Source organism: Pseudophryne corroboree, chromosome 3 (genome assembly GCF_028390025.1).
Source record: "Pseudophryne corroboree isolate aPseCor3 chromosome 3, aPseCor3.hap2, whole genome shotgun sequence".
Lineage (NCBI taxonomy): Eukaryota > Metazoa > Chordata > Amphibia > Anura > Myobatrachidae > Pseudophryne > Pseudophryne corroboree.
In genome coordinates, this window is record NC_086446.1 from 579,023,419 (window position 1) to 579,047,160 (window position 23,742).

The 23,742-nt window shown below is 45.9% G+C and overlaps 1 protein-coding gene across 8 annotated transcripts in view; it reads left to right on the forward strand.

The window, feature by feature from the left end:
- The window catches only part of GBF1 (golgi brefeldin A resistant guanine nucleotide exchange factor 1), a 530,929-nt gene that overhangs the window by 389,855 nt on the left and 117,332 nt on the right, over positions 1-23,742 (forward strand). For all 8 annotated transcript variants that reach the window (XM_063961386.1, XM_063961388.1, XM_063961387.1 and 5 more), the window contains 6 exons: positions 11,433-11,521; positions 11,619-11,821; positions 18,488-18,611; positions 19,306-19,431; positions 20,131-20,213; positions 21,713-21,949. In XM_063961386.1, coding sequence (XP_063817456.1) covers positions 11,433-11,521; positions 11,619-11,821; positions 18,488-18,611; positions 19,306-19,431; positions 20,131-20,213; positions 21,713-21,949 — 862 coding nt within the window. The remainder of the gene's footprint in view (positions 1-11,432; positions 11,522-11,618; positions 11,822-18,487; positions 18,612-19,305; positions 19,432-20,130; positions 20,214-21,712; positions 21,950-23,742) is intronic.

Below are 23,742 nucleotides of genomic sequence, written 5' to 3' on the forward strand. Positions count from 1 at the left end.
AATCCACCCATCAGAGAAACCATTTGACTTCAAAATCCTTATTGAGGCCATACAGTATTAAAGTTTGATAATTGCAGATCATCTCCCTTTCAGTACGTGCTAATTTGGATGCTGAATCTTGGCATCTTACGCTCTTATTCACTTTTTTTAAACCATAAAAATTCTTTATACATACATTACACTGATGAACTTCCTTGAAATGGAGGGATAGGACATGTGAATATTGCGTAAATGTTCGCCAATTCTCGTCTTTAAAGGACAATTGGTAAGTCCTATATAGAACTTATTAAAGGTGCACTCTATTCCATAAATAACATTAAAAGAATGACAACTTATGAAATCTCTGATGGAATGCTTTTGATCATTTATCATTACCTCCACCTTCTTACTACCAAAACTTTTGACAAGGCCAAACCACCGTTCTCCTATACAATAATTTGTGTGTAATTGTACTGCACTATTGTATTGTATTTCTTTTTCTAATTTAAGGAACCTTTAGAAATCATTGGTGCAAACCGTGTAAAGTTCCAAACACACAGTTATATGGTAGAAAAGATAAATTCTTTATGATATATGTATGTAACGCCTATATACACAGTGGTACAGTTCTTTGTGTGGCTGTATATCTATAGGGTGTTGGTGTCACCTTAACCACTGGCTGTGGGCAGCTTCTACTTAAGCGCATTTAATTTCTTTCCAACACATTTTCTAAATTGTATTGCTTTCAAATCTCTGTCTATGAGTGTGACATATCTTTTTCTGCTGAATTATGGGAACATAAACACACGTTTCTAAATTCTAGGAAATCTTTTGTGTGTTTGTAATGTTAATTTCTTGTTCATCCGGACTGGGGGACACTGACCATGGGATTGCAGATGGGGTGTAGTATTTAATCTACACTGTAGCCTTAAATGTATGTTCCTACATTCCCAACAAGCCAGTGCTTTTTAAGTGCCGACTGAGATGGGCAAATAAATACCCCGTAGCCTTCAATGTCTCCTATCTAATAACACATAATCTCACATATTTTTTCTTCACTATTACATCCTCCGGACCCTTGGCCAACATTGTTGGGTGATCATATCATACAGCTCATTAGAACCATTGCAATCTAGCTGGACCATTATGCAATAGGTAGCATATATCCTTGTGTACCAGTGCCCATTTCCCTATAGATTGTTAGCTTGCAAGCAGGGCCCTCCTACACCTAGGTCTGTCTGTTATTACCTATTACTGTTGCCACAATTGTAAAGCGCAATGGAATATGCTATGCTATATAAGAAACTGTTAATAAATAAATATTTTCAGGGGCAGCTGTGCAGCCACACTGAAGTTATTTTTTTTTTCTTCTTTTAATTGTAATATTTTCTCTCCTTTTTTTACCTATAGCTTGGCTGTGCTCTGCTTATAGTCGCTCCCCAAGTGCACTCCAGTCTTTTCTAAGACCATTTGGACTCGTGGGCTGTGGCCAATACACTCCCACCCTTTTAGAGGCGGCAGCTCCGTCCCAAATGATCCTGCCATTTGTCAGGTCTCTGCAGCGGCTTCCCTCTCTGGGAGCGCACATGCTTCAGGCATCCCTAGTTGATGGGCCAAGCCAGTGTTTATACCAGAAGCAGTGGGAGTACACTGGTCAGTGTAGAGTTGAAGGCAGAGTGGCTGAGCTTGGACATGGCTATACTCTCCTTCTGCTACAGTGCTGTCCTGATAGTACAGAGAAAGCCGTAGCTGCTGACTGGACATTGGGCCTAATTCAGACCTGATGGCAGCAGCACATGTGTTAGCTAATGGCTACAGTCATGTGCACTACAGGTGTGGCAAATATAACATTTGCAGAGAGTGTTAGATTTGGGTGGATTACATTGTTTCTGTGCAGGGTAAATACTGGCTGCTTTATTTTTACACTGCAATTTCAGTTTGAACACACCCCACCCAAATCTAAATCTCTCTCTGCACATGTTATATCTGCCCCCTCTGAAGTGCACATGGTTTTGCCCATTAGCTAATAAATTTGCTGCTGCGATCAGGTCTGAATTAGGCCCATTCTCTGCACCTACACAAGCATCATCACCTCTCTGTGACTCCAGTGTTGGCCAATTCTGGAAGGCTAAGTAACTAACTGGAGTTTTGTTTTAGGTGGCAGCGGTATTGTTGTAGTATTTTCGTTCTCATAAGTGTTTGGTGTCGCAGATGCTAGTGCCTGTTCAGTGCTGCTTTCACTTGTTCAGACCTGCCCCATTTCTATACACCACTGCATCGGTTACAGACATAGGAAAAGCCGGGGTACTATGTCTGTGGTCAGGGTTGAGGCTATTTTACAGTGTACTATATAGTTAACATGTGGACAACTGGGGTCCTTGTGCTCAAAATGTCCAGTGGATTTGGTGACACACAACTGTTTGGTGTGGCACCTTGTCTGCCATGGGCAGCCAGTGTGGACTTCATCTCTGGGCTGGGACGTTTCAAAAGCTCGTAGTGCTTCAGAGTTCACATCAGGCTAGAACTGCGACTGGATTCCTTTCCTTCTAGGGGAGCAGGTACTTAGCCAGTGTCGGATATACCCTGGCTTCTGAAGCGTATGGCTTTTGGTGTTTGAGACTGTCCTCTCTAGTGTGCATCGCTTTAGCCTCTTTAAGCAGCCTGAGTCACCACGTGAGACCAGTCTCCCACTGTGGATGTCTGGTGGCACGCTTAGCTAGACACACTGCTCATCCAGTTCAAGACTCTGCATCCTTTACAGATCTGTGGGACAAGAACTTTGAGGTTTGTTTTAAACTCCTCTTTGTTTGCTGGGGCAGTTATACGTCCTTTACCGGCCTTTACGTTGGTGGTTTGATACCTGGATGCTTGTCCTGACAAGTGACTCACAGACCTTTGTGCTGTTCCAGAAATTCATTGCTGGACCTGGCAGAACAGCTACATGCAATTGCAGGCTATGTGGGTTAGGCCGTGAATCACGGAGCTCCGGTAGCGGCCCTGGCTTCTCCTGCAGCTGTTGAGGCTAGGCTTTGCGCTTGGTATGCGGATTTTGACACCAAGCGTTCCTTAAATGCATTTCCCTTTACTAAGGTTGTACTTTCTCTAACGTCCTAGTGGATGCTGGGGACTCCGTAAGGACCATGGGGAATAGACGGGCTCCGCAGGAGACAGGGCACTTTAAGAAAGAATTTGGATACTGGTGTGCTCTGGCTCCTCCCTCTATGTCCCTCCTCCAGTCCTCCGTTTGAATCTGTGCCCGGACGAGCTGGGTGCTGTTTAGTGAGTTCTCCTGAGCTTGCTATAAGAAAGTATTTTGTTAGGTTTTTTTATTTTCTGGGAGATCTGCTGGCAACAGACTCCCTGCAGCGTGGGACTGAGGGGAGAGAAGCAGCCCTACTCTCTGAAGATAGGTCCTGCTTCTTAGGCTACTGGACACCATTAGCTCCAGAGGGATCGTACACAGGATCTCACCCTTTGTCGTCCGATCCCGGAGCCGCGCCGCCGTCCCCCTCGCAGAGTCGGAAGACAGAAGCCGGGTGAAAGAAGCAAGAAGACTTCAAAATCGGCGGCAGAAGACTCCAGTCTTCAAACTGAGGTAGCGCACAGCACTGCAGCTGTGCGCCATTGCTCCCACACTAAACCCACATACTCCGGTCACTGTAGGGTGCAGGGTGGGGGGGGGGGGGGGGGCGCGCCGCGCCCTGGGCAGCAATTAGGACCTCTTGGCAAAAGTTGGGCATATATACAGTTGGGCACTGTATATATGCATGAGCCCCCCGCCATAATTTTACACAGAAACGCGGGACAAGCCCGCCGCTGAGGGGGCGGGGCTTCTTCCTCAGCACTCACCAGCGCCATTTTCTCTCCACAGCTCCGCTGAGAGGAAGCTCCCCAGGCTCTCCCCTGCAGATTCACGGTAGAAGAGGGTAAAAAGAGAGGGGGGGCACATAAATTAGGCGCAAAAACATTATATACAGCAGCTACTGGGTTAACACTAAGTTACTGTGTGATTCCTGGGACATATAGCGCTGGGGTGTGTGCTGGCATACTCTCTCTCTGTCTCTCCAAAGGGCCTTGTGGGGGAACTGTCTTCAAGAAGAGCATCCCCTGTGTGTGTGGTGTGTCGGTACGCTTGTGTCGACATGTTTGACGAGGAAGGCTATGTGGAAGTAGAGCGGGAGCAAATGAATGAGGTGTCTCCGCCGACGGCGCCGACACCTGATTGGATGGATATGTGGAAGGTTTTAAATGATAATGTTAATTCCTTGCATAAAAGGTTGGATAAAGCTGAAACCTTAGGACAGTCGGGGTCTCAGCCCATGCCTGATCCTATGTCGCAGAGGCCGTCAGGGTCTCAGAAGCGCCCACTATCCCAAATTGTTGACACAGATACCGACACGGATTCTGACTCCAGTGTCGACTATGATGATGCAAAGTTACAGCCTAAATTGGCTAAAGCTATACGTTATATGATTATAGCAATGAAGGAGGTGTTGCACATCACAGAGGAAACCCCAGTCCCTGACAAGAGGGTTCATATGTATGGGGAAAAAAGGCAGGTGGTGACCTTTCCCCCTTCACATGAGCTAAATGAGTTATGTGAAAAAGCTTGGGAATCTCCAGATAAAAAACTGCAGATTTCCAAACGGATGCTTATGGCGTATCCTTTCCCGCCAACGGACAGGCTACGCTGGGAATCCTCCCCTAGGGTGGACAAAGCTCTAACACGCTTATCCAAGAAGGTGGCCCTACCGTCACAGGATACGGCCACCCTAAAAGATGCTGCGGATAGAAAGCAAGAGGGTACCCTGAACTCCATTTATACACATTCAGGTACCTTACTAAGGCCGGCAATTGCGTCGGCCTGGGTGTGTAGTGCTGTAGCAGCATGGACGGATACCTTATCTGAGGATCTGGATACCTTGGACAAGGATACTATATTAATGGGGTTCACTACGGCTGGCCGGCGGTCGGGCTCCCGGCGACCAGCATCCCGGCGCCGGGAGCCCGACCGCCGGCTTACCGACAGCTTGGCGAGCGCAAATGAGCCCCTTGCGGGCTCGCTGCGCTCGCCACGCTACGGGCACGGTGGCGCGCTACGCGCGCCACACTATTTTATTCTCCCTCTATGGGGGTCGTGGACCCCCACGAGGGAAAATAATTGTCGGTATTCCGGCTGTCGGGCTCCCGGCGCCGGTATACTGAGCGCCGGGAGCCCGACAGCCGGCAAACAGAAGACCACCCTATTAATGACCCTGGGGCATATAAAAGATGCTGTCCTGTATATGAGAGATGCTCAAAGAGACATTAGCCTACTGGGCTCTAGAATAAATGCAATGTCGATTTCTGCCAGAAGGGTCCTGTGGACTCGGCAATGGACAGGCGATGCCGACTCAAAAAGGCACATGGAGGTTTTACCTTACAAGGGTGAGGAATTGTTTGGGGAGGGTCTCTCGGACCTGGTCTCCACAGCTACTGCTGGAAAGTCAAATTTTTTGCCATATGTTCCCTCACAACCTAAGAAAGCACCGTGTTACCAAATGCAGTCCTTTCGTTCACAAAAAGGCAAGAAAGTCCAAGGTGCGTCCTTTCTTGCCAGAGGCAGGGGCAGAGGAAAGAAGCTGCACAACACAGCTAGTTCCCAGGAACAGAAGTCTTCCCCGGCTTCCACTAAATCCACCGCATGACGCTGGGGCTCCACAGGCGGAGCTAGGCCCGGTGGGGGCGCGTCTCCGAAATTTCAGCCACAAGTGGGTTCATTCCCAGGTGGATCCCTGGGCAATAGAGATTGTGTCTCAGGGATACAAGCTGGAATTCGAGGAGATGCCCCTCACCGATACCTCAAATCGGCCCTGCCAGCTTCCCCCTTAGAGAGGGAAATAGTGTTAGCTGCAATTCACAAATTGTATCTTCAGCAGGTGGTGGTCAAGGTTCCCCTCCTTCAACAAGGAAAGGGTTATTATTCGACCATGTTTGTGGTACCGAAACCGGACGGTTCGGTCAGACCCATATTGAATTTAAAATCCCTGAACATATACCTGAAAAGGTTCAAGTTCAAGATGGAATCGCTCAGAGCGGTCATCGCAAGCCTGGAAGGGGGGGATTTTATGGTGTCTCTGGACATAAAGGATGCATACCTTCATGTCCTCATTTATCCACCTCATCAGGCGTACCTCAGATTTGTGGTACAGGATTGTCATTACCAATTCCAGACGTTGCCGTTTGGTCTCTCCACGGCACCGAGAATATTTACCAAGGTAATGGCGGAAATGATGGTGCTCCTGCGAAAGCAGGGGGTCACAATTATCCCATACTTGGACGATCTCCTCATAAAGGCGAGGTCCAGAGAGCAGTTGCTGATCAGCGTAGCACGCTCTCGGGAAGTGTTACAACAGCACGGCTGGATTCTAAATATTCCGAAGTCGCAGTTGATTCCTACGACTCGTCTGCCCTTCCTGGGCATGATTCTGGACACAGACCAGAAGAGGGTTTATCTCCCGATGGAGAAGGCTCAGGAGCTCATGACACTGGTCAGAGACCTATTAAAACCAAAACAGGTGTCGGTGCATCACTGCACGCGAGTCCTGGGAAAGATGGTGGCATCATACGAGGCCATTCCCTTCGGCAGGTTCCATGTGAGGACCTTTCAATGGGATCTGTTGGACAAGTGGTCTGGATCACATCTTCAGATGGACTGGCTGATCACCCTATCCCCCAGGGCCAGGGTGTCTCTCCTGTGGTGGCTGCAGAGTGCTCACCTTCTCGAGGGCCGCAGATTTGGCATTCAGGACTGGGTCCTGGTGACCACGGATGCAAGCCTCCGAGGGTGGGGGGCAGTCACACAGGGAAGAAATTTCCAAGGTCTGTGGTCAAGTCAGGAGACTTGCCTTCACATCAATATCCTGGAACGAAGGGCCATATACAACGCCCTAAGTCAAGCGGAGACCCTGCTTCGCGACCAATCAGTTCTGATTCAGTCAGACAACATCACCGCAGTGGCTCATGTAAACCGCCAAGGCGGCACAAGGAGCAGGGTGGCGATGGCGGAAACCACCAGAATTCTTCGCTGGGCGGGGAATCACGTAAGCGCACTGTCAGCAGTGTTCATTCCGGGAGTGGACAACTGGGAAGCAGACTTCCTCAGCAGGCACGACCTCCACCGGGAGAGTGGGGACTTCATCAAGAAGTCTTCACGCAGATTGCAAGTCGGTGGGAACTGCCTCAGGTGGACATGATGGCATCCTGCCTCAACAAAAAGCTACAGAGGTATTGCGCCAGGTCAAGAGACCCTCAGGCGATAGCTGTAGATGCACTAGTGACACCGTGGGTATTCCAGTCAGTCTATGTATTTCCTCCTCTTCCTCTCATACCCAAGGTGCTGAGAATCATAAGGAAACGAGGAGTGAGAACAATACTCATTGTTCCGGATTGGCCAAGAAGGACTTAGTATCCAGATCTGCAAGAAATGCTCACAGAGGACCCATGGCCTCTGCCTCTAAGACAGGACTTGTTGCAACAGGGGCCCTGTCTGTTCCAAGACTTACCGCGGCTGCGTTTGACGGCATGGCGGTTGAACGCCGGATCCTAGCAGAAAAAGGGCATTCCGGATGAAGTTATTCCTACGCTGATAAAGGCTAGGAAGGACGTGACGGCTAAACATTATCACCGTATATGGCGAAAATATGTTGCTTGGTGTGAGGCCAGGAATGCCCCCACGGAGGAATTCCAGCTGGGCCGTTTCCTTCACTTCCTACAGGCGGGAGTGACTTTGGGCCTAAAATTGGGTTCCATTAAGGTCCAGATTTCGGCCCTGTCTATTTTCTTTCAAAAAGAACTGGCTTCTCTGCCTGAAGTGCAGACGTTTGTAAAGGGAGTGCTGTATATTCAGCCCCCTTTTGTGCCTCCAGTGGCACCTTGGGATCTGAACGTGGTGTTGAGTTTCCTGAAGTCACACTGGTTTGAACCACTTAAAACCGTGGAGTTAAAATATCTCACGTGGAAGGTGGTCATGCTATTCGCCTTGGCTTCGGCTAGGCGTGTGTCAGAATTAGCGGCTTTATCACATAAAAGCCCTATCTGGTTTTCCATATGGACAGAGCAGAATTGAGGACCCGTCCACAATTTCTGCCTAAGGTGGTGTCATCTTTTCATATGAACCAACCTATTGTGGTGCCTGTGGCTACTCGTGACTTGGAGGATTCCGAGTTACTAGATGTGGTCAGGGCTTTGAAGGTTTATGTAGCCAGAACGGCTAGAGTCAGGAAAACTGATTCGCTGTTTATCCTGTATGCATCCAACAAGCTGGGTGCTCCTGCTTCAAAGCAGACTATTGCTCGCTGGATCTGTAACACGATTCAGCAGGCTCATTCTGCGGCAGGATTGCCGCTGCCAAAATCAGTTAAAGCCCACTCCACAAGGAAGGTGGGCTCTTCTTGGGCGGCTGCCCGAGGGGTCTCGGCATTACAGCTTTGCCGAGCAGCTACTTGGTCAGGTTCAAACACTTTTGCAAAGTTCTACAAGTTTGATACCCTGGCTGAGGAGGACCTTGTGTTTGCTCATTCGGTGCTGCAGAGTCATCCGCACTCTCCCGCCCGTTTGAGAGCTTTGGTATAATCCCCATGGTCCTTACGGAGTCCCCAGCATCCACTAGGACGTTAGAGATAATAAGATTTTACTTACCGGTAAATCTATTTTTCGTAGTCCGTAGTGGATGCTGGGCGTCCGTCCCAAGTGCGGACCTCTTCTGCAATACTTGTATATAGTTATTGCTTGCATAAGGGTTATGTTATAGTGCATCAGAGTTGATCTGATGCTCTGTTGTTGTTCATACTGTTAACTGGGTAAGTTTATCACAAGTTATACGGTGTGATTGGTGTGGCTGGTATGAGTCTTGCCCTGGATTCCAAAATCCTTTCCTTGTACTGTCAGCTCTTCCGGGCACAGTTTCTCTAACTGAGGTCTGGAGGAGGGACATAGAGGGAGGAGCCAGAGCACACCAGTATCCAAATTCTTTCTTAAAGTGCCCTGTCTCCTGCGGAGCCCGTCTATTCCCCATTGTCCTTACGGAGTCTCCAGCATCCACTACGGACTACGAGAAATAGATTTACCGGTAAGTAAAATCTTATTTTTAGGGCCTGAGTTGGATGCAATTGTTGCCCAGGCTACTAGTGTGGGCACAGCACCTTCCTTTATGTGACTGCCAAAAGGCACTGTGGTCAACGTTTCTAGGCATTTTCACTTTCCCTTTTGTGGGAGGTGGGCGTACAAATGCAGTCAGTCTGCAAGACACAGATTTTTACCATGTCAGGGGACTGACTCCACAGGCAGTTTTTCTGGCACCAATTAACTCACGGGACCCAGAGCTCCGGAGTAGCCTACTGCCTGTCGGGGTTACCCCCAGGCAGTTTGGTCGTCAGTCGCTTGCTCCAAGTCTGATGCCGGTGGGTACACTCGTCTTCGGATGCCAGGTGCTACGCATCATTTCCTAAGTTTATGTTGTTGACCTCCATGGTCCTTCACCACAACATTATTTGCTCTTCCCTGAGATTTGGAGATGAGTGTGGTGTTGGTCCAGGCTATCTATTTCCTGTGTTCAGATGGGTTGTGTTGTTCCAGTTCTGGCAATGCGATGGTCACTCCTGTTTCTTGTTCACAGGCTGGCAGGCTTCTTCCAGACTTTTAGTGGATCCTTTAAGATGGGATCTCTTCGATTTAATGGTCCAGGACGTGAAGGCCAATGGTTTTTGGCCTTGTGCAATGGCAGGGATGCTTGCTATTTTACACAGAATATGGAGATATGTTACAGACCGGGCGCTGTCCCGTGTGAACCATTATCTTAATATTCTGTGTAAAATTCTGTTACAACAGGCTTGTTAACGTCCAGGGAAGCGCCAGAATTGGCAACCTCAACCACACCAACATCTAGTATGTTTGTTATTTTGACCGGTCATCATCTTCTCCTCTAGCTCATGGTCACGTCTGGCCATAATCCATTCCAGATTCTGCTGTTCGATTTGGCATTGAAGTTGTCTTTTCAGCATTTTCTCCATCGGTAACTTACCAGGACTATCAGTCTCAGTTGTAATCCAGGCCCTGCAAATTTACCTGGACAAAAATTCCTCTGTCCGCCGCAGAGTTTTTCTGCTTTGCTCTTTACAACACTCAGATCTGTTGTTGGCTTCATACTAAGCATACTGTTGCACGTTATATCCACTGTATCATCTCTATTCTATTCAAACTATTCTGGTGCGGAGCGGGCAGCGCCAGATCGGGTGTCTGCACATTCTGCTAGGTCAGTAGCGACCACCTGGGTAATGCGACATGGGGCTTCCGTGGCATAAGTCTTCTGGGTCACTATCTGTGCCTCGTTCCACACGATCACTCATATTTTCAGAATTTCAGGTTTTTTCCTCCGGCGATGCCCACTTTGGGTGTATGGTTCTCCTGTCACGCAGCTTAAGCGTGGAGTCGGCTGTTGAATGTCCCATGGTCAATTGTCCCCATGCCAAGGGGATTTTTGGTACCTACATTTGAATGTTTTTCTTTGAATCTGACAGGAGGACACTGCGTTCCCTCCCTCGCGCTCAGTTGTACGTTGGTTTGTCTTGACCGTCGTCTTCCCTACAGTTTGGCTTTGGTGTAGTTCTAAAGGTTTCACTCTGTTACTGCTTATCCTTTCTTGCTCCTTTAAAGTTGCACTGGCTTGCTGGGAGTTGCGGAGTGGAGAAGGTTAACCCTGTATGATCCATTGCATGTTTCCGGTCTATCCCAGTGATGACACTGGTAGAGTAGCCGAATCAGTAACCCCAAAAAATGTGTGGACGTTTAGATTCAATGGACAACGATTTGCTAGCATTGTATCTTGTACACCAAAACAATGCAATTTGTTTGAATTCAATATACTCTAGCAACTCCAATTACTGTATGTATGACAATTTTGTCAAAATGTGATTGGTAAAGTACGTCTTACTGGTAAAGTGGAATACTTTCCTCGTGACAATCTTTCTGGGTGAAGCTATCTTTTAAACTTGCACCGGCCAGTGCTTCCATCTGCAGGACAATTTTTTACAGTATTTTCGTACATTTAAGTGGACATTGGTATTTGAATGGCAGCTGTCATCACGATACAGTCTACGCATTAATTTTTAAAAAAATGATTTTCACTTAAATGGACAAGTTGTCATCAAGGGTAAAGTATAAAGCTACAGTGTAGTTTAAGTGTCGCTTCTGCACCCCAGCCTCAATTCCATGGCCCAGTGTCCCCCATCCGGATTAAGAGAAAAGTATTCAACGGTAGATACCAAAAATACTCTTATTCTGGATAGATGATATTTTCCTTCATAAATAGAATTGTTAACATTTGTGGGTGTACAAATCATATGTTGTATTTCTCTTATGAGTTTTCTTCATGACTATACAGACAAATAACAGGCACTTACTTTATGGGTTTTCAGCTGATAAGAAGGCCCTGAGGAAACCACCTCGCTTCTCAACATTCCTTCCTACGGTACAAGAGTTAAATGATATAAAGAACAAGAAAAAGGTAAAAAGTTTAAAAAATAATCCAAATCCTACATGTACTGTCTGTGTTTATAGGTGTTTGTGACTGTGTATATTACATTTGTATGGGTGTTCCACAGCTCCTCATGACTGGAACCGAGCAATTTAATCAGAAATCAAAGAAAGGAATACAGTTCCTTCAAGAAAAGAATCTCTTGGCAACACCAATGGATAACAATGAGGTGGCTCAATGGCTCAGGGAGAACCCAAGGCTGGACAAAAAGATGATTGGAGAATTTGTGAGCGATCGCAAAAGTCTGGATTTACTTGAAAGCTTTGTAGGGTGAGTCATTAGGGCTAGATTCTACAGCTTCAGTGTGATTGAAGGGAAAAATATTTTCATATTTCTATATTTTTTCTTTGATGGTTAAAAACTTGAGGGCAAAATACTTTCACTCTCTGCAGTGTGGGAACTCTGTGCTGCTGCTTACCTGTGTAAGGGAAAATATGAGCCATAAGGTGTAATAAATCACCTCCCAATGGCATTAATATGTAAAGTGACAGACTTGTTTATGGAATTCAGCAGTCGCTCTTTAGAAGTAAATTATCTCTCTCCATTGCAAGTTCCTTTTTGCATTACTTTCCTCATAAGTTTGTTTTTCAATTTTACATTACGGCAAATTTTAGATCATTGATTAATTACCACAAATGTAATTTGTCTTGTGATGTAAATTGTCTTGACAGCTAGGGGAGCGCCTAGAGCTTCTTTAGTTTTATTGTTTTCTAAGAGTTAGTTAGGCACAGGGAGGCTGCTGGCAACATCCTCCCTGCTTCGTGGGACTAAGGGGTGGAGTAGTGTCTGCCCTGTGGGGTCTGAGCCACTATCTCAGCTGACAGGACACTGAGCTCCTGAGGGTACTGATCGTTAGCTGCTCCAGGTGACCGCTCACTCCCACAGCATGCCGCCAACCCCTTACAGAGCCAGAAGACTTCGATGGCGAGTGAGTCCCCGGCCCCCCTAGCAAACGGGGAGCTGGTGTGAAGATGGCGGGAACCAGGGTATGGAGCGCAGTACTAACTGCGCTCCGGGACTCAACGATACATAGTGCGGCGCTGTGAGGGCGCCCTGTGCCAGCACCTATACCGTACACTGGTCAGCAAGCCTGTCAGGGTCCCCGGATCGCTGCCAGCAGAAATCCTCAGGCCAGTATAATATAATGAAGAACGGGAAGCAGCGCCATGTTTGGGGGGCAGAGCTTCTCCTCAGTGCGGACCCAGCAGCATTCAGCTCCATTTTCCTGCCTGCAGTTCCTGTACATAGACACTGACGGGGAGAGCTGTCCCTCCAAGCAACTCCAGCTATTCTGTGCGATACCAGGGGGTTGTAGAAGGAGAGGGGAGGCTGTGTAAAGTCTGTGTAGTCTATTAAGGTACACAGCGCTGGTAGTTTTATTAGTTCTACCTCGAAAAGCGCCGTGTGTGGGTTGTCTCCAATCTCTGTGTCTCTCTGTGGCATACTTGGGGGGAAACTGTCTGACATTTCCCTGTGTGTGGCTATTTAATATCTCACATAGCCATGTCTAGGGACTCTGTGTCATATGCTGCAGAAGAGGTTTCCTCTCAGGAAGGATCCATTCCATGTACACAGGATTGTAATGCTTTGTCTCAGATCCCTATTGTTGAACCTGAGTGGTTAACTTCTATCAAAGGAATGATCTCTCAGATCTCTACTAGGGTAGCTAATACTGAGACTGAAACTCAGGTGTTGAAGAAATCTATGGCAGTTTGGTCAGGCTCTGTTCCTATTCCTGCAAAATCCCCTAGCATGTTCCCACAGAAACGTGCATGTGCCCAAATTATGCAAGATGACACGGATACCGATTCTGATACTGCAGACAGTGATGGGGATGTGCTGAGGAGGGCGTCATCCCTTGCTAAGCGGGTGCAGCTCATGATTGAGGCCATTAGAGATGTGTTAAACATTAATGACACAACACCTGAGCAGGTTGAGGAGGCTTACTTCACTGACAATAAGAAAGCCTCGCTAACCTTCCCTGCGTCTAAAGAATGAAACGCTATATTTGAAAATTCCTGTGAAAACCCAGAGAAAAAATTCCAGATCTCAAAAAGTGTTCTGGTTGCTTTTCTCTTCCCTGAGGAAGATAGGAGAAAATGGGAAAACCCACCCATTGTTGACGCATCTGTCTCCAGACTGTCTAAAAAGGTGGTTTTACCTGTCCCGGGATCTACCATGTTAAAAGAACCTACGCTCAAATCCATTTACACTGCTTCAGGAATGGCGTTAAGGCCCACTATTGCCTGTGCATGGATTTCTAAAGCCATAATAAAGTGGTCAGGCACATTACTAGAGGATTTGGATACAATGGATAGAAGTGACATTGAATTGTTTTTACGTAACATACAGGATTCTGCGGGGTTCATTGTGGAATCCATGAAGGACCTGAGTACGCTGAATGCATGGATATCTTCCATGTCTGTCTCAGCTCGCAGGGGACTCTGGCTACGCCAATGGTCTGCAGACGCGGAATCCAGGAGAAGTGTGGAGAATCTACCCTACACAGGTCAGGCTCTATTTGGGGAAGCGTTGGATGTGTGGATTTCCACGGGAACCGCGGGTAAGTCCCCTTTCCTTCCCTCTGCTACACCTTCTACGAAGAAAACCATTTGCTTCAGCTGTTCCGCAGTCCTTTCGGACCGCTAAGGCAAAAAAGTCCAAGCCTCCTACCATTTTCTTTAGAGGTGGTCGTGCAAAATCAAAAAAGCCTGCACCCGCAGGCTCCCAGAATCAGAGACCTGCTTCTTGTTCCTCAAAATCCTCAGCATAACGGTGGACCACAAAGCCTGGAGGGTGGGCTGATGGGTGCGAGACTCAGACGTTTCAGACACGTCTGGGTGTCATCCGGCCTGGATCCCTAGGTACAGGATATTGTGTCCCAGGGGTACAGACTGGAGTTTCAGGAACTCCCGCCTCACCGTTTCTTCAAATCAGGCTTGCCAGCTTTGCTGACAGACAAGGCTATCCTACAGGAAGCCATCCTAAAATTGGAAAAGTCACAGGTCATTGTCCCAGTTCCACCTCATATGCAAAACAAGGGTTATTATTCAAACCTTTTAGTGGTACCGAAACTGGATGGTTCGGTCACACCAATTTTGAACTTGAAATCATTGAACCCTTACCTGAGGGTGTTCAAATTCAAAATGGAATCTCTGAGAGGTGATTTCAGGTCTGGAGGAGGGAGAGTTTCTGGTATCCTTGGATATCAAGGATGCGTACCTCCACATTCCGATTTGGCTGCCGCACCAGGCTTATCTCAGATTTGCACTGTTAGACAGTCACTATCAATTTCAGGCACTGCCTTTCAGCCTCTCCACAGCACTGAGGGTGTTCACCAAGGTGATGGCAGAGATGATGGTTCTCCTCCGCAGACTGGGGGTGAACATAATCCCATATCTGAACGATCTGCTGATAAAGGCATCTTCCAGGGAGACGTTGTTGCAGTCCATTGTTCTCACCACTCGTCTGCTCAGGGAACACAGTTGGATCCTGAACCTTCCAAAATCACATTTGGAGCCGACCAGGAGGTTGTCTTTTTTTTGGGAATGATCCTCGACACAGAGGTGCATAGGGTGTTTCTCCCGGAGGAGAAAGCGTTGGTGATACAATCAGTGGTCCGGAATGTCCTGAAGCCAGCCCGGGTTTTGGTTCATCAATGCATTCGCCTTCTGGGGAAGATGGTGGCATCTTACAAGGCCCTACAGTACGGAAGGTTTCATAATCTGTACTTCCAACTGGATCTCCTGGACAAGTGGTCGGGATCTCATCTACACATGCACCAGAGATTACGTCTGTCTCTGAAAGCCAGGATTTCACTCCTCTCGTGGCTGCAACTACCTCACCTTCTGGAGGGCCGCAGGTTTGGGATTCAGGACTGGATCCTTCTAACCACGGATGCGAGTCTCCGGGGCTGGGGCGCAGTCACTCGGGGGAAAGCCTTCCAAGGACGATGGTCAAGGCCGGAATCCAGCCTTCCAATAAACATTCTGGAACTAAGAGCCGTCTACAGCGGTCTTCTCCAAGCGGCCCGTCTTCTGCGATATCGATCCATTCAAGTGCAGTCAGACAATGTAACGACGGTGGCTTACATAAACCGACAGGGCGGAGCGAAGAGCAGAGCTGCAATGTCAGAGGTAACAAAAATCATCCTCTGGGCAGAAAAACACGCATTGGCGCTGTCAGCAATCTTCATTCCGGGAGTAGACAACTGAGAAGCGGACTTCCTCAGCAGACACAATCTCCATCCAGGAGAGTGGGGACTCCATCCGGAGCTATTCACGGAGGTAACAGATCTTTGGGGTGTACCTCAAATAGACCTGATGGCCTCTCGTCTCAACAAGAAGCATAGGTATTGTTCCAGGTCGAGGGACCCGCAAGCTGTGGCGGTGGACGCCCTAGTGACTCCGTGGGTGTTCCAATCGGTGTACGTGTTTCCTCCACTTCCACTCATTTCAAGAGTTCTAAAACTCATAAGGAGAACAAGAGTTCAGGTGATCCTCATTGCTCCGGACTGGCCAACAAGGGCTTGGTATGTGGATCTTCTGGATCTACTGCTAGAAGATCCGAGGCCTCTTCCTCTTCGGGAGGACCTGCTGCAGCAGGGGCCGTTCGCTTATCAAGACTTACCGCGGCTTCCCTCCCTGAGGTTCAGACTTTTCTGAAAGGGGTTCTGCATATCCAGCCTCCCTTTGTGCCACTTACGGCGCCCTGGGATCTTAACGTGGTGTTACAGTTCCTCCAATCGGATTGGTTCGAACCTCTACAGGAGGTTGAGATCAAGTTTCTCACGTGGAAGGCTGTCATTTTGTTGACCTTAGCTTATGCTAGACGTGTGTCGGAGTTGGGGGCTTTGTCTTGTAAGAGCCCCTACTTGATCTTCCATGAAGATAGAGCTCAGCTCCGGACACGTCAGCAGTAACTTCCGAAGGTTGTGTCGGCATTTCATATCAACCAACCTATTGTGGTGCCAGTTGCTACTGACTCCTTGGTTTCATCAAAGTCCTTGGATATTGGGTCTTAAAATCTGTGAAGAGGACTGCTCGTTTGATCCCAATAAACTTGGGTGTCCTGCTTCTAAGCAGACGTTCTCTCGCTGGATCAGGTTCACTATACAGCATGTGTATTCTACGGCAGGTGGTTTCTTCCTGGGTGGCTGCCTGGGGTGTCTTGGCTTTACAACTTTGCTGAGCGGCTACTTGGTCTGGGTCGAACACATTTGCAAAGTTCTACAAGTTCGATACTTTCACCAAACTTCAGGTCCTCAGAGGCCAATCAGTTCTGCAGGAGCCTCCGCGCTCTCCCTCCCGTTCTGGGAGCTTTGGTACATCCCCATGGTACTAATGTGGACCCCAGCATCCTCTACGGACTACGAGAAAAGGATTTACCGGCAGGTAATTAAAATCCTATTTTATCTGACAATATAACTAGAGATTCCACATGCAATGTTGAAGCCATTCACTCCATTAACCACAACTCCACTGCTATGTATACTTACATGGAGGCTACAATGAGTCTGAGATGGTCCTTTGCTGCCACAGTGTATATAGACTTATAGACTGTTCTATTTGTATCATCCCTAAAGGACGCAGCATTTAAATAGTAGTAGTATTGATTTTTGACAACCTCACTATAGGGGCATTCACATTTATTCACACCGTCATTGGGTGTGAACATGAAGGTGTGATATCAATCTGCCCAACCTTTCAGGTTTTGTACCTGATTCATATAGTATGTCCTTCAAATGAATATTTATTTATTTTTATTTTTTTCATTTTTAAATAGCGTATTTTCAGATTCTGTCATCAAGCACCCTCCCACCTCCTGCAAAACCAGTTTTTGGTACATATATTTGCAGCCATCCTGTTTCGGCAAGAATTATGATTTGGGAATTCTTCTGGTACAAGATGAAGATATTTCCAACCACTTCCTTTCAGCTAACTTGTTTGGTCCTATACTTTTAGGAGAGTTGGGAAAAATAATTTATATGTAAATCATTGATTGCTTATAGATCAATGTTTTGGTCTACTGCCAGACTTCTGACAGGTGATCCTACCTAAAGTGCATATTCATGTATTTTATAAGGAGTGATGAATTTGTAGCCTCCATGCATTTCCCCTATACAGCCAAATGTAATAGCCTGCAATTTGTGGGCAGCAGAGCAGTTCTGCTAAGATAGCCACAAGGTTTGAAGCGGTAACTAGTTTTTAGGCAAATCTTGGCAGTTTACATTTTGGCCAATGACACTTGGTATTTGAATTTAGGGTCAGATTCATCAGTTTCTGGCGACTTCATTCCGATGTCTCTGCTCACAGTCTATGAAGGTGCTCCAGAAATTGGGCTACCATAATTTTGCCTTATGTGTGTGATTAAATCTGATATTATCATTTTGAACCTTTTGTAATCAGTAAAATTGAGGTTTCTTTTTTCTTTTTGTTTTTTTAATTCATGTCTTGCGCCTACATTTTGCAGAAACATCAGTTTCTCAACTGCCTAATTGTAATCATCCAGTTTAAGCTTTATTTTGTGATAGAATAGAACCCTTAATGTAAAAGGCCTTAGTGGTACACCAAATTATGAAATATGTTTTTGGTTCTCCCTTTTCTTGGCAACTGGGTTTTATTTTTTATTATTATGTTTATTATTATTATTATTATTATTATTATTATGATTATTCAAATCACTGGCATTTGGAGTACTCTTCCATAGAGAGCTCTGCTCCGTTCTAACTTTTATGCCCAATAAACGTGATCAGTAAAAACTTTCTCCGAAATGCACATGCAGCTTCATTTTTACCTCTTCCCTTCTACATCCCGTGGTTTTTACCATCCTTTCTAGTGAATTGTGTATTAAGTGAATGCACGGATTTGCTTTTCTGCCTGCTGTCAGCTGCTGTGCATATTATTATAAGTGTTTCATATACTTTATACCATTCAGAACATTTCAGTTTCAAGGCTTGAGAGTTGATGAAGCTTTACGGCTATACCTTGAAGCTTTCCGTTTACCTGGGGAAGCACCTCTGATTCAGCGGTTACTGGAGGCATTCACAGATCACTGGAGAGTAAGTAATAATGCTTATTATGTCAGTGTGAGCCGTATATGTGCCTGTGTGCTCAGCATGTTATGACGAAACAGACTGGCAAAAGCTTTTAATGTTTTTTGATAAACCCTACATATAGATGAGCAGACTGTAGTTGAACAAAGGCAATAAAGAAAATTAGGAGTTGTCATAAGAAAAACAAATATCAGGCAATCATAAACCACCTTACCTATTCAAGGTGTGTGCAAACCTTTTTGATATGCAGAGCTATAACTTGTGTCAATACTTAACTGTACAGTGTCATGTACCAAGAAATCCGTATCTGATGGAAATATACTTAACCTTGTGAATCCATGCTTACCCACCCAGTCCTACTCACGCCAGCTATCTGCTTTGGCTGATCCTGTCCTACTACTAATACTGCCAGGCGATTTGGGAGCAGGAGCATGTACCACTATGAGTGGTTAATGTTTGGTTTTAGAGGTGGGCATAGTGGTTTGTTAGCAGATAGTTACTTTTTAAGATTACTGAAGCGTTGGTGGGCAGTTGGTTGTACCTTGGCTTCTAGAGTACAATGTGCATTGAATCCTGCCAGTGTGAAACCTTTTATGCAGGTATATATTTGTAAAGTGCAAGTGATGTACTGTAACAATCCTGTTACTGACATCTTTGTTTATAAATGAAATATCAGTGATGCTGTTTGCTTTCTTCTCAGCAATCCAATGGGACTCCCTTTGCACATAGTGATGCCTGTTTTGCCTTGGCCTATGCAGTCATCATGCTGAATACGGACCAGCACAATCATAATGTCCGCAGACAGAGCGTGCCAATGACCCTGGAGGTGAGATCAGAGCAAGTGCTTTGTAATCCCATTGTTTTTATTTCAAATCCTTATAAGCCTTGCAGATTCTTCTTATACAGCAGTCTCATGTCTGAGGCTACTGCCATGAATCAGGAAATTTTAGTGGTCTGGCATGTCCCCACCAGCCAGCTTATGGCATTGTCCTTTCTAGTGGGCTGTTACTTATCCAAGTGCTACCTTATACATGTGCTGTTACCAATGAAAGGTTTGGCTGCTAAATTGATGATCATTCTATGTTTCATGTACTAGACTGCAGGATTAGGGGTCTTTAAATTTCTAATTATTTCTTAATGCAGACCATGAATTTGCCATGTGCTGAGTAGTGTTTAATGATATACCAAAATAATGGATTCTTTTACCAAAGTTTCTACCAAATCTTTTTTGGTGGAAATGCATCAAAATCAGTATTGTGATTTGGTTGAAAATAATTTTAGGAATTTGACTCGGCCTAAATCTCTTCAGGAGCCAATAATAATTACCTAAACCTCTTACAGAATATTAGATTTCACATCCCAACCTTATACTTTCAGCGAAATTGGGATTTATACTTGACTCTTATCTGTTTTTACTTAACTTTTGCTTCAAGGCTGTTTCAGACAGTAGGATACTGGTCATCACTAAACTTTCTACCCTTCAACTCATGTAATATGACTTCTTACTTTTTCCATTATCATCTAGGAATTCAGGAAAAATCTGAAAGGTGTCAATGGTGGGAAAGATTTTGATCAAGATATGCTAGAAGATATTTACCATGCCATCAAGTAAGTTCATAGACAGTCATCTCATTCATACTGGATCTATGTTTAAGCCCATGGCTGTTCCTGTGTTGAGAGCATGTCTGCAACCCAACAACTGCTGGATTGTATTTATACAGGTGTATTCTGTCCAGGTTTTAAGCCGGCCTTTTATATGATAAAGGTCTAAAAACAAAGTTCATTGGAGTAGCCTCTTAGGGTATAATGAACAAGAAGAAAAGCAGTAAAATTCAAAACACACAAAGCTCTGGAAAATAAGACAGAAAAGCATCTTTCTGGGCACGATATGAATAGCCGGTTCTCTTTCATGTCACTTTGTTTTCCTTAGCGGCGGAATTGTACTGCATGAAGCAGTGGAGCGTAGGTCAGGATATTACCAGCATATTTTAATATTTGATATTCTATTTATTTCCCTTTACATTTGGACTCTGTAGTCCACATAAGCAGTTGATCATATTTCTGTTGGCGCTGTTCTGTCGTCACTATACCTTGTCTAGCTGTTAAGAAGCCGGGCTCCCCTTAATACTCACAGCTGTTTATAGGCAGTTAGGGCTTAAGAAATGCTCAGAAATCCAGTCTGCTCCGTAAATCCAACACCAGAGACTTCAAAGCTCAGGGGATTACTGTGCTCAGGAGACAGGATGTGATCTCTGGCACTCCTCTGCTTTCATTTCTCTTTTTCATGCTAGAAGCCTTAAGGAGGTCAGTCTCGGAATGTCTTGGGTGATGCACACACTTCTGCACTTTGGCGCGGCCAGCCCCTAGCACAAGCTTATTGAGCTTGGTGTGAAAAATAAATTGTTTGTGAGCAGCTACAACTACTGCCTTCCATAACGAGGCATACACATAGCAATTTCAAGAGAAATTTATTTGCCCACTTTTTTGTTTTAATGCCCCTAAAGAGGAATGTGTTGTTACTATACGTATAAATGATTTATGCTTGCATCACATTGTGGTCCTTTTACCATCATCCTTGGTGGAATGGGAACTCAACCTTTAATTGCAACCTTTTTGCAAAAGCTGACCATTTCATGCATATAAAAAAGAAAATACTTTAACCAGTGAAGTGTGGTAAGGTGAGGCAGAGCTTTACCTGTCATACAGGGTATACGTTACTCTACTATATAAAGTATGTGGGAAAAAACAAATATATTCTAAATATCTTTGTATTATTCTTAGCATTTTTATAGCCAAAACTCTGGAGTAAAAAGTCTATCTTTTAGTAAAAAGCTTATCTTTTCCTTATATCGTTGATCAAAACTCACCAAATTTCCAGCAGTTTATACTGCTGCACCTGTGTATAATGCCTACTGAACCCTTTGGCTCATATAGTGTGTGTAAATCTGGCTGTGGTATTAGCCAGTGGCTCTTGTAGTCTGAGTATGTTTCAGACTTTGTGCACCCATTATCTGAATTTAAAAAAACCCACTACAAGTATCTTGGTTATTCAAAATAATAAATCCAATATGTGCAATTATAAGCTGAATGTTCCTTTCTGTTGTCAGGAATGATGAAATAGTCATGCCAGAGGAGCAAACTGGTCTTGTAAAGGAGAATTACATGTGGAGTGTGCTGCTACACCGAGGTGCTACTCCAGAGGGCATCTTCCTGCACGTGACCCCAGGAAGCTATGATCATGACCTCTTCACAATGACTTGGGGACCAACTATTGCCGCCTTGTCATATGTGTTTGACAAGAGCTTGGAGGAGACCATCATTCAGAAAGCCATATCTGGTTTCAGGTAATTATTTACATTGCCGTTGTGACTAACTCAAAGGTTTAGTTTGTATAAGGGATGTATTAGATTGGGTTTATTTTTTTAATTGCATGTACATGTATTTACACTTTATAGAACCACTGTTAAGATATTACTTTGAACTTGTCCAGATGCACTTTCAGAGAAAGCCACAGGTATAATAGTGGAGACTTTGCTGTAAAATATATGCACACTTAGTTTCTCTAGCATCCATAAGGAATATAGGGGAAAACTAGTACAATGGGGTATAGATGGGGTCCAAAGTAGCCAGTGCACTTTAAATTTCTCCAACTGGGTGTGCTGGCTCTTCCCCTCTATGCCCCCTCCCACAAGCAGTTTAGAAAAAAGTGCCCTCAGGAGAGGATGCACATCTCTGCAGCTCCAGAGAGTTTCTTCAATTTAATTTTACACTTTTATTATTTTTGGTATGCTTTCTGGGCAACAGCATACCTGCACCGTGGGAGTTAGGGGAGGGGACGGTCACCGGCCTTACGAGGTGCAGAGCCGCTTCCCCGCTGCAGTACCAACCTGAGGGGTTGTTGTTCAGCGGGGTACTGCGCCTTGGCTGTCACAGCCGCAGCACGCCGCACACCCCTAACGCTGCCTAAAGGTGACATCGGTGGAGACTACAAACCGGGGGCCCCGCTAGCGGGACCCCCGGTTCAAAATGCGTCTGACCACTGGCACGGCGTACGGGACCCTCCTGGGGGTATCCCGCCAAAGATCCCCCTATCTCAGCGGGACCTGAGGCGTTTTGGTGCCTTCCTCTGCTTACAGCAGCCATCGACAGCACACACAGCGCTTCCTGCCTCACAAGACACGCTGGAAAACTGGTACAGGGTGTAGCAAAGGGGGAGAGCAGCTTGTGTACACTATACTGATCCTCTGTAGAACTTAAATTGTCAGTGTTTACTGTGTTTAGAAAGCTGACAGCCTCACTGGGGCTGTGCAGCTCAGGGTATACTGGTGTCCTCTCTCATCCCTGTCTCCTCTCACATACAGTAAGGCAGGCTTGCATTATAACTGTCTGTGTGTATGTTATTGCGCTTACTGTGAAATATGGGTAAACACAAGCTGTGCAGTGTATGTCACTCCAGATTCTCTCCATTATCTAATGATTCTGTTTCCTGTGAACAATGCAGTCAATCTTCACAAATCAGTGAAGGGGCTGGGGGAGAGGGTCCAGAACCCCATCGGTTAGGGTCTCTTAAGACTATGATGTCAGATATGTCTTCCCAGCTCACTGCTAATGTGCAGAAGACTCCGCTACTGCAACAAGCTGTTGCAGATTTAGGTGCTAGAGCAGATGCACAACCCCCCACCCCCCCCCTCTCATGCACGTCCACAGAAGCGTGGTTTACCTGCTCTGCTATCAGATTCAGATGATGATATTCAAGATGATGGGGTTGACCTGGATCCCATTAGTGGGGATCCCGATTCTACTCAGGGTATTGAACCCCTCATTTTGGCTATACAGGATGTGTTAAAGCTCCCTCTAGAGGACGCTGCATCACAGCAGTCGTTTTTCTTTGTACAAAACAAGCCCAATGTCACTTTCCCTGATTCTCCATAGTTAGATGACTTATTCAAACAGGCCTGGAAAAATTCAGACCAAAAATTCTAATGTGTCCCAAAAAAAAAATTTTTTGCGCACTTTCCCATTTGCTCCTCAATGTAGAAAATGTTGGGAGGAACCCCCTGGAATGCATGTCTCTTGCCTGTCTAAGAAGGCGGTGCTGCCTACCCCGGGCTACTTTACTATGAAGGATCCTGGGGAT